Source organism: Monodon monoceros, unplaced genomic scaffold, assembly GCF_005190385.1.
Source record: "Monodon monoceros isolate NGI ecotype Baffin Bay Population unplaced genomic scaffold, NGI_Narwhal_1 Super_Scaffold_9, whole genome shotgun sequence".
Lineage (NCBI taxonomy): Eukaryota > Metazoa > Chordata > Mammalia > Artiodactyla > Monodontidae > Monodon > Monodon monoceros.
In genome coordinates this window covers 38,610,458-38,620,926 of record NW_021703786.1, presented here as the reverse complement: position 1 = coordinate 38,620,926, position 10,469 = coordinate 38,610,458, and the positions used below count along the sequence as shown (strand labels likewise).

General features: G+C 58.2%; 1 protein-coding gene across 1 annotated transcript in view; it reads right to left on the bottom strand.

Moving 5' to 3' along the window:
- Nucleotides 1-497: 497 nt before the first annotated feature.
- Nucleotides 498-10,469, bottom strand: part of MYO15A (myosin XVA) — a 50,512-nt gene continuing 40,540 nt past the window's right edge. Inside the window, exons 62-67 of the mRNA XM_029212055.1 lie at nucleotides 10,031-10,191; nucleotides 9,173-9,306; nucleotides 5,880-6,013; nucleotides 5,483-5,616; nucleotides 4,133-4,273; nucleotides 498-1,116 (exon numbers count right to left, since the gene is read on the bottom strand). Coding sequence (XP_029067888.1) covers nucleotides 1,015-1,116; nucleotides 4,133-4,273; nucleotides 5,483-5,616; nucleotides 5,880-6,013; nucleotides 9,173-9,306; nucleotides 10,031-10,191 — 806 coding nt within the window. The 3' untranslated portion in view covers nucleotides 498-1,014. The remainder of the gene's footprint in view (nucleotides 1,117-4,132; nucleotides 4,274-5,482; nucleotides 5,617-5,879; nucleotides 6,014-9,172; nucleotides 9,307-10,030; nucleotides 10,192-10,469) is intronic.

The window sequence follows — 10,469 nt, the reverse complement described above, 5'->3', positions numbered from 1 at the left end:
ATAGCAAACTCCTACTCATGGTTCAAAACCCAACCCAAACATCCCATTCCCTGGGAAGCCCTTTCCCAGCCTTCTCCCTCCCCAGCCGCTGACATGAAACATCTCTCTCCCTCTACTATACCATTCTCAAATATTGTGTGGCCCACCCAGTGACGGGGTCCTGGGGTTAGGGCTACCCAAGGAGTGTGGGGTAGAGGGGCAGGGGCCCGCAGGGAGAGGTAAGGACAGATGTCTCTGCTGGAGGCCCAGGTCCCCCTGAACAGAGCTGGCTCTGTTTGTTTTTTTTTTTTTAATGCAATTTATATAACTTTATAATTTTAACATAATTTCAAACTTACAGAAGTCGCAAAAGCAGAACAAAAAATTCCTACACACCTTTACCCAAATTGGCTACTTATTAACGTTTTGCCCTTTTGCTTCATCACCAGTGTAATTTTATAAACACGATAATGCAGAATAAAATGATTTCATAGCAATTATAATTAATCAGTATTTTTTGAACCTCCTGGCTCCTCCCTCAGACTCATTTTCCAGTCACTCAACAACCATATGGAGAACAGGCTGCCAGGCGTACCTTTTATTTGCACAGAAATGACCAAGAGTCAGGAACCCAAGCTCAGCAGCAGTGCAGGGGCACCTGACAGGGGGACATGTGAGGGGCCGGGGCAGGGACATGGAGCAGATTTGAACATCAGACCCCAAGGAAAGCAAACGCAGGTTCAGTTGGTCTAGGCTACTGGTGTGGGGCTTCCCTGCCGCAGGGGGAGTCGGAGCAGGGCCACAGCGGTAGGTGGCAGGAGGCCCCACTAGTCAGTCTTTGGAAGTCCCTCCTGCCATCTGACCCAAGTTTGCACACTGCAACTCCATCCCAACGCTGGATCAGTCTTCTCAGGTTCCTGGGGGCTTGCGCCACGCCACCTACTGCCTCTTGGTCTCCCCTAAGGTTCCCAGTAACTCCCCTGGGACCACACAGCAAGCCTCCTGGCACAGGGCAGCTGGGGGCTGGGGGCTGGGTCAGAGCAGTGTGATCTCGCTGGGGGGCAGCGTGAGCCGCTTCTCACGGGCACTGAGCAGGTTCTCCACGTGCACGGCCACCACGCGACACAGCTCCAGGCCCTGCAGGAGAGACGGTGAAAGGCCCAACACTTCCCAGCTCTCACCTGGGGTGAGATGTGGCCGGGAGAGGGGAGAGAGATGGAGGCCAGCCTCCTGCGGGACTAGTGGGCCCCACCCTCATCCCCACCTCCCCAGGGCCCTGGGTGGCCCACGAGCAGCTAAGAGGAGGAATGCCAGGCTGCAGGTGGGAAGGGGTGAGCCGGGAGGAGAGCAGTGCCCCTGCCAGCTCTGCTGCATGTGGCCTGTGTGACCTGAAACCAGTTACTGCACCTCTCTGAGCCTCAGTGGTCTCACCCCTGGGGGCTCGGTTTACCAGGGCCTGCCTCTCGGAGCCATGGGGAGGATGCTATGAGATTTTACTACACGTGAATCCTCTAGACTTGAAACCTATCAGCCCCATCAATAAATGGTTTCTAACCACGTGCTGCTGCCCTGGTTACCACCTGGCGCCCACAGCCTAGAATGAGCTGTGACCCAGCCTCAGGGCTCCCACCTGCTGGGGGCGGGGCAGGCAGCGGGGACTGTGGAAAATTGGTCTCTCAGACCACAGCCAGTGCCGGAATCTCCCCAGGCGCTTCCTGGGGGCTGGGAAGCTGCCCAGAGTGGGGGTAAAAATAAGGAGGACAGCACTTACTGGGTGGCAACTGAGGACCAGGCACTGTCCCAAGAGCCCCCCATGTCCCACCCCTCCCAGTCCCTGCAGTGTCCCTATGAGTCAGACATTCTTAGAGCCCATTCCACAGGTGAGGAAACTGAGGCCAGAGCCCTGAAGCCAGTTGCCCCAGACCTCACAGCTGGGGATGGTGGGACTTGAACCCAAGGCCACACCCTGGGGGCCACCTCGGCTAATGAGATCAGAGTGGGCTCCTCCCCACCCGCCATCCTCCCACCCCCAGGCTGCAGCGCTCCAGGCCTCACTGGGAATGCTGCCCCACTTGGCAGGTGTGGAAACTGGGGCTCAATAAGAAGCTGGGTTGCTTCCAGATGCCCTCACACAGCCTGTCAGAGGTAGGCAGGATCACTGCTGCACTCAGACATCACCTGCTCCTGGAAGCCCTCGCTGATTACCTCCTGGATAGCACGGGTACACCCTCCCCACACTGATCACGGTTTATTAGAGAGGCTTTGATGTCTGTCACACCCCTGAGACCTGGGGCTCTGTGGGGGCCAGGGCTGGAGGGTCTGCTCAGTATCTCTGCAGCTAAGTGCAGAACCTGCTGCGTAGAGATGCTCACTGGTTATACACTGAAAGAATGAATGATTATTAAATGTGTCCTCTACACATGCATGACAGAGGCAGAGCAGAGGTGGCAACGCAAAGAGGTCGCGGGTGGGGAGGGCACCGGGAGCAAGCGGAGAAGCCGGAGAGGCCTCCTCCTCCACCCACTCACTTCCTGAGCACCGGCTACAGCGGGGCTGTGCTAGGGACACCGTGGGGACAAGCTGGACACAGCCCTGCCCTGCCCCGCCCTCTCGGGGCTGACATTCTAGTGGGGAGACAGACAATCTGGGAACAAATAACTAAGTGATTTCCAAGCCATATGAGGGCTGCTGAGGCGGAGAGAGTGAACTACCGGGGAGGAGGGTCAGGGTAGGCTTCTAGGAGGAGGTGACGTTTGTGCTGAAACCCGAACAAAGGGAGGGGGGGAGCCCCGTGACGCAGGCAAGTGTGTCCCAGGTAGAGAGAGGGGGCAGTGAGTACAGTGGGTCCGGGGCGGGGAGGGGGCAGGTAAGCAGAGGGGAGGGATGAGAGCGGAGGCCATGGGGGTACTCAGAGGAGGGGGCAAGGACGGGAAGGGCTGCTGGGTTGGGGGCCCAAGGGCCTGCAAGGGTGAGAGGTGAGGGCAGAGGCCTGTTGGTCTCCAAGGGCAATGTTGAGGGGGTCAGGGCAGGAGAGAGAAATAAGGGGCTGTCTCAGCAGAGCTGGCTTTGGAAGCCTCATGGTCAGAGGGGTGCCGGGGTTGGGGAGGGGGAACCGGACTCAGCACCAGTTAGAAGTCGTCCAGGGGAGGGCTCTCCAGAAAAGGGGCCCAAGGGGCAACGGACGGGCAGGCCCGAGGAGGTGGGTTTGCTGTGGTGGGAGCTCAGACTGGGGGTTCTGGGAAGCAGGCTGAGCCACAGATAAGGCCAGGGTGGGGGTGACCTCAGCAGGAGCAGGACTGGGGAGCAGTGGGAAGCACACTGATCCCGGGGCGGGGGGCTCCTCCTTTAGAGGCAGGGCTGGGGCAGTGGGAGCCCCTGTCTCGTGCCCTGGGATAGCAGCCCCACCAAGGCAGGCCGTGCCGTGAGAAGTGGTCCTGGGCCCACATCTTGAGCGGGTGCGGTGGGCCCAGACGTGTGGGCCCAGCCCCGATTCTACCCCTGCTCTGGACCTCAGTCCCCTCTCTCCAGTGGGCTGAGAACTCTGGTCCTGCCCCATCCCTGGGCACTGCGAGACTTGGACTTGACTGACCTAGAGGTCAGCCACAGCTTTTAAGGAGCCGCCACAGTTGCTGCAAATAGGAGAAAGGTCCAGGGCAGCTGGGCCTTGGCCTCCCTGTCACATGGGAACCCCACTCTCCACCCCTCAACCTCAACAATCCATCCTCCGAGCCTCAGCCCAGGTGAACGTCCTCAAACTGCCTGGGTCCTGCCCTCCCACCAACCTTCTATGGCTCCCGAGTGCCCTCAGGAGGAAGCCCCAGATTCTTAGCTTTATATTCAAGGACCCTTAAGACCTGCCCTTCCCTGGCTGTGTCTCGCCAATTCCCCATCAAACTCCTCACTGTTCTAAAAACAACCTGGGCCCGCCCTTTCCCATGATCCCACCATCAAGATGCTTCTCTGGTAGACCACCCTCATGACCCACAGTTCTGTGAGGTGTTGGGTTAGCTCTGTCCCCTGCACTGGGCTGGATGTTCCCTGGGACGTGGCTAGGACCTGACCCATCTTGGAGCCAGACCCAGAGAAAAGCCTGGCGAGCGGAATGAGGGAGTGGGGGTCCGGGTGACAAGCCGGGCTGCCAGGCGGGGCCCACCTGCTCCAGCTGCAGCTGCATGGTGCGCTGGGTTGCCACATCCCCCAGTGCGATCTCCACGTACGGGTAGCTGGAGCTGGCCGTGGGCCGCTGGGTCCTCGTCGACTGGATCTCCTTCAGGGAGAACTTCACCATCAGCTCCTGGGGGAAATGGGGGCAGACAGGTTTGGGGGTGCAACAGTCTCACCCAGCCTTACCCCACCGCTGGAGGTCAGATCCGTAGGTGGCGTGACAGCTCAGCTCGGTTTGAGGACTAGTTCCCCAGTGACTTGCTGTGTGATCCGGAGCAAGCTACTTTACCTCTCTGGACCTCAGTTTCTCACCTGTGAAATTATTTCAACAAATACTGATGCACGCATGTGCGGCGTGCCAGGCACTGCTCTAAATGCTTGCAATCTAGGGATGCAGGAAATGCCTTCACATCAAGGCTGCTTCTTCACACCCACCCCTCTTGGTCTGGAGCTTTCTTTCCGGCCCCAGGAGCAAAAGCTTCCCACACAGGGATAGCCAGAGTGATGAGAGTCAGCACCCCATCACGAACAACAGGCCACAGCAGACAGACAACCCAGCTCCCCGACCCGCACGATGGGGGGCATCCTCTGAGGGCCGTGTTCCCCGCTGAACCGAGCGCCAGTCCCCACAGCAGGAACCTGCTTGCTAACACGCTCCTCCCCAGGTGTATCCCCCAGGGTACGACCCTCCTCCTGGTCTCACTTCCTCGCTCCAGTGTTTCCACGTAAGCTACTTGCCCTGGAGCCCTCATCTCAGGGCCCACTCCCGGGGGAAGAACTAAGAATAGGCGTAGCAGATCCTTTTTGTCCTGGACTGAATTGTGTCCCTCAAATCCATATGCTGAAGCCCTGACCCAGCACCTCAGAATCTGGAGACAGACCTTTGAAGAGGGAAGGTTAGGGTGGGCTCCCATCCCACGGGACCACTGTCCTTATGAGAAGAGGCAATTGGGACACACAGACCCCAGGGATGTGCACAGAGAAAGGGCCATGTGAGGAAACGGGCAGGACGGCCATCTACAAGCAAGGAGAGAGGCCTCAGAGGAAACCAACCCTGCGGGCACCTTGATCTTAGATGTCCACCGCCCAGAACCACCAGGAAAACAATTTCTGTTGCTGAAGCCCCGCCAGCCCCGCCCCGTCAGCCCCAGCAGACCAACACAGGCTTTGAGCGCTGGCCTGTGTTTCACCTCCTTTCACCTTGACAACAGCCCTGCATCCCAGGTGAGGCAGTGAGGCTCGCACAGGCAAGGAGCCCCGCCCGAGGTCACGCAGGTGTAAGCAGTGGAGCTGGACTTCCCACCCCCGGGGGGGGCGGGGCTGGGCTGAGGCCACTCACGTGGGTCTCGGTGCTGAGGAAGTTAAGGCCATTCTGGTTGACCGCAAGGATGCAGGGGGCGGGCACCGCGCCGTTGCTGCAGCTCTGGACGAAGAAGAAGGAGGAGCCGAACATAGGCGAGGCGCTGAGGAGGCCTGGGGCGGGGGAGGGGCGGGCAGGTGACGCAGGCACCTCAGTGCCGCCCCCCCACCTGCTCGGGCGGCCCCTCCCACCGGTCCAGCTGCCGGCCTCAGGACCCCCTCCTTCCCTGCCGGGGCCCCCAGCCTAGGTGGGGCCCCGGTGAGGACTTCCGAAAGCTGGCACCAAAAATGCCTCTGTACAAAGGCAAAGGTGCCTCCACCCCGCCCTCCTCAACCAGGCCCCCACGGTTCCCTCCCCAGCCCGGACTCCTTCTCACCTAGAAACTGGGCGCGAGCCTGGTGGGGGCTGAGCGCCTGCATCTGCTGCTGGTGCTGGCCGAGCAGGCTGAGCCACGCCGCGGCGGCCACAGTGCGGTAGAGCTGGGCCGGGATGTACTCCTGGGCCTCGCGCCTGGCGTGCAGGGAAAGGTCGCTCTGAGTGCTGCCAGGCTTTAAACCTCCTGGACCCCCACTCACTTCGGAGTGAGGCTGACTCAGTGCCTGGGCACACAGCAGGTGCTCAATAACCGCTGGCCAGTACCACCAGGCTCCCCGTTTGCAGAGGAGGGAACAGAGGCTCTGAGAAGTTTACCAGCCAGTCCAAGGTCACACAGTGACCGGTCCGGGCCGAGGCTTGAACCCAAGGTGGGTTCGTCCTTTGTAGCCCCCGCCCCAGGGAGAAGCCCAGGCCAAAGGGGTGAGAAGCACACGCTGAGGGAAGTATCAGGGCAGCAAAGCAACCACCAGTGGCTGGTCAGAGCCGGAGGGCACAGAGCACTGGGCCCACCAGGCCAGGCCTCCCCCTGACACATGCTGGATGGGCAGCCCTGTGTCTCAGGACATCTGAAAAAAAGCAACAAATACCGGTCCCGGCTGCCATGGGCTGCACACTGGGGAAGGGGGAACGTCAGGGGAACCCCCCAAAAGACCCTCCAGGCAATATCTTTCCTCTCTGCTCTGCTGGGTAAGAGCCTGGCATGTGACCCAGTCTCCCCAGGTCTGGATCCTGGTCCTACCACCTATTAGCTGGGGAAGCCATATCCCCTCTCTGGGCCTCGGTTTCCTCATCTGTAAAAGGGGTAAAGAAAGTGCGGTTGGGGACTTCCCTGGTGGCGCAGTGGTTAAGAATACACCTGCCAACGCAAGGGACACGGGTTCGAGCCCTGCTCCGGGAAGATCCCATATGCCGCGGAGCAACTAAGCCCGTGCACCACAACTACTGAGCCTGCATGCTACAACTACTGAAGCCCGTGCGCCTAGAGCCCGTGCTCCGCAACAAGAGAAGCCACCGCAACGAGAAGCCCGCGCACCGCAACGAAGAGTAGCCCCCGCGCACCGCAACGAAGAGTAGCCCCCGCTCGCCGCCACCAGAGAAAGCCCGCGCGCAGCAACAAAGACCCAACGCAGCCAAAAATAAATAAATAAATAAATAAATTTATTTAAAAAATTAAAAAGTGCGGCTGGGGAGATTAGCTGAGACAATGTGTGCAGAGTGCCTTGCAAAGAGTAGGAAGGCCACAACTGTCTTTCTCCAGGGCTGGGATGATACCTTTCTGTGCTTCCTGCACTTTCCCCTTAAAATGACAGCACGGAAAGAGAGTTGGGTGCTGAGCCCTTACAGTGTGCTGGGCACCGGGACATCCTCTGTCCACACTCCACTGCCCTCCCTACGCTGGTTCACACCAGGGGCTCTCATAGTGTGGCCGAGGGTCTGGGAGGGCAACGCCACTTCCTTAAGAACCTAAGCGGTCATCTGCTCTCCCCTCTCGTTCCCTCACAAGTGCATGGTGGAGTCCGCCAGAGGCTACGTGACACGTGAGATCACAACAGACTGACAGAGAGGCAGAGACAGGCACCAGCTGCCGTCTGTCACGCCAAATGGTACAGAGATTTGCAGAATGTCAAATAGTGCCGCTCTTCTCACTGGAGTTTTTGGGAAAATACACTTATGTTTTCATAACTTATTTATATTAATGTGTAATGTTACCTTCCACTATTTGTATTATAATTATCCCATATACGCCTTTATATTAACACGGGGTGTCCTATTTTTAATTACTTACTAAGTCAATATTTTAAATCGTTTCTCAGTTTTAATTTTGAATAGTGTAAATATATGAATAGATACAACACACAGAAACAAAAGCCCTTTGGGGTCTTATTTTTAAGAGAGTAGGGGACTTCCCTGGTGGTGCAGTGGTTAAGAATCCACCTGCCAATGCAGGGGACACGGGTTCAAGCCCTGGTCCAGGAAGATCCCACATGCCGCGGAGCAACTAAGCCCGTGCACCACAACTACTGAGCCTGCGTGCTACAACTACTGAAGCCCGTGCACCTAGAGCCCGTGCTCCGCAACAAGAGAAGCCACCGCAATGAGAAGCCCAGGCACCGCAACGAAGAGTAGCCCCTGCTCGCCGCAACTAGAGAAAGCCCGTGCGCAGCAACAAAAGACCCAATAGGGCTTCCCTGGTGGCGCAGTGGTTGAGAATCTGCCTGCTAATGCAAGGGACACGGGTTCGAGCCCTGGTCTGGGAAGATCCCACATGCCGCAGAGCAACTGGGCCCATGAGCCACAACTACTGAGCCTGCGTGTCTGGAGCCTGTGCTCCGCAACAAGAGAGGCCGCGATAGTGAGAGGCCCATGCATTGTGATGAAGAGTGGCCCCCGCTTCCCACAACTAGAGAAAGCTCTCACACAGAAACTAAGACCCAACACAGACAAAAATAAATTAATTAATTAATTAAGGAGCCAGATTAAAAAAAAAAACCCAATGCAGCCATAAATTAATTAATTACTTTGTTAAAAAAAAAAAAAAAAAAGAGTAAAAAGGCCCGAAGATGGAGAACCTGGGATGACTGATGTCTTGCCTCTTCGAAAACATCAGTTTAAAGGCTGCCTGACGCCCACAATTTGTTTTTTAATATTTATTTATTATTTAGGCTGCAGTGGGACTTAGTTGTGCCACGCAGGATCTTTTATTTTTTTTAATTTTATTTTTTTAATTAATTTATTTATTTTTGGCCGTGTTGGGTCTTCGTTGCTGTGCACGGGCTTTCTCTAGTTGCAGCGAGCGGAGGCTACTCTTGGTTGCAGTGCGTGGGCTTCTCATTGCGGTGGCTTCTCTTGTTGTGGAGCAGGGCCTCTAGGCGCGTGGGCTTCAGTAGTTGTGGCACACGGGCTCAGTAGTTGTGGCTTGCGGGCTCTGGAGTGCAGGCTCAGCAGTTGTGGCGCACGGGCTTAGTTGCTCCGCGGCACGTGGGATCTTCCCGGACCAGGGCTTGAACCCGTGACCCCTGCATTGGCAGGCGGATTCTTAACCACTGCACCACCAGGGAAGTCCCTCCACAATTTTTTTAAGGAATTCCCTGTCGTCGGAAAACGTTGAACGGTGAACGTTTCCATGGCCAAATCTTTCTGCGGGGCCATGTGTATTTCCTGGACCACAGGGTGTGTGTCCCGAAAGCTTTTTATCACTCAGTTTGCTCTGAGCTATTACTACCAGCTGCAAGCGACCTGTCGTGCCCGGAGGTGGGGTCCCAGCTGGACAGGCTGGGCTGGGTGGGTGCTCACGTGCTGGGCAGGTAGAAGTGGTCCTTGGCTCGGTGCTGCAGTGCGGCCAGCTTGGACACCTGCTGCAGCTGCTGCTCGCCGGGCTGGCCGACCGGCATGCTGCTGAACAGGCCCTTCAGGTAGTCGGGCAGCACCTGCGGGGGACGGGGTGATGCAGGTGAGGGTCCGCGGGCGGCCAGGCACTGGGCAGGCAACTGGGGAGGCACAGACACAGACGCTGAGTGGTTCCAGCCCCACTCGCTTCCGGGGGAGGGTGGCCTGTCACTTCCCTGGGCTTCTGGGAGGAGTGACACATGACGGTGAGCTGGGAGGGCGTGGCCGGGAAGCCACAGGACCCCGGGAAGCATTGGCACCCGCCTGCAGCATGCAGGACCTGGGGTCCCATTTCCACAAGTCCTCAGGCTGCCGCTGGCTGACCCGCAGGCACAAGAGCCCAGTGGCCGGATTTGGACTCGGAACGGCCGTAGCTTCAGCACCAGCTCCAGAGAAGCACGCGCTCTCTGTCCAAGCACATCCGCAAGTGTCGGCACAAGAGGAAGAACCAGGCTTTGTTAACCCCACGACCCTGACTTAGACGACCAAGTCTCAAAGGGGAGGGGCAGCACCACGAAAATGACAAGGCCAGGCAAAGCCTGTCAGCGAGGGACAGGCCAAGTGCTCAGCGCGGGAGGAGAGCCAGAGGAAGGAGGACGGAGTGGCCTCCTGAAGCGGTGCCATCTGGGCAGCCTCGCCGGAAGACTCAGAAAGCAGAGCCCGCAGGGAGCAGACGCCTCGGGGCCCGAATCATGAAGGCCTCAAACGCCAAGGCCCGGGGGAGCCCGGAAAGTTCCAGAGCCTCAGAGCGGCCCGTGCGCTGACCTGGTTGTAGTGCATGGTCACATAAAGCTCATTCTCGAACTTCAGCGGCTGATCCCAGAGCACGCGCCGGAACCACAGCGTGTAGCCACCATCCACCTGCTCCATCTCCGAGGCCACGTCCAGGATGTAGGCGCGGCGGCTGAGCGGGCACACGTGCTGGCCTGTGGGGAGCCGGGGGCAGCTGGCTGGGGTACGAGCGGCAAGCCCCTCCCCGCTCTGGGCCACTGCATCCCCAGTAAAGAAGAGCACGTTTATGGGACAGGGTGCCTGTGTCTGTGCAGGTTGTAACCGCAAACTACAGCCTGCCTAGTTCTAGGGAAGTGCCCTGCGTGGTGCTCAGAGAAAGCCTAGCCCCTTTCCAGAGGAGGGCTGGGGACAAGGAGGGGCACACGAGGCCTCAGGTCAGGAGGGCCAGTGGATGCCTTTCTGAAGAGCTCCT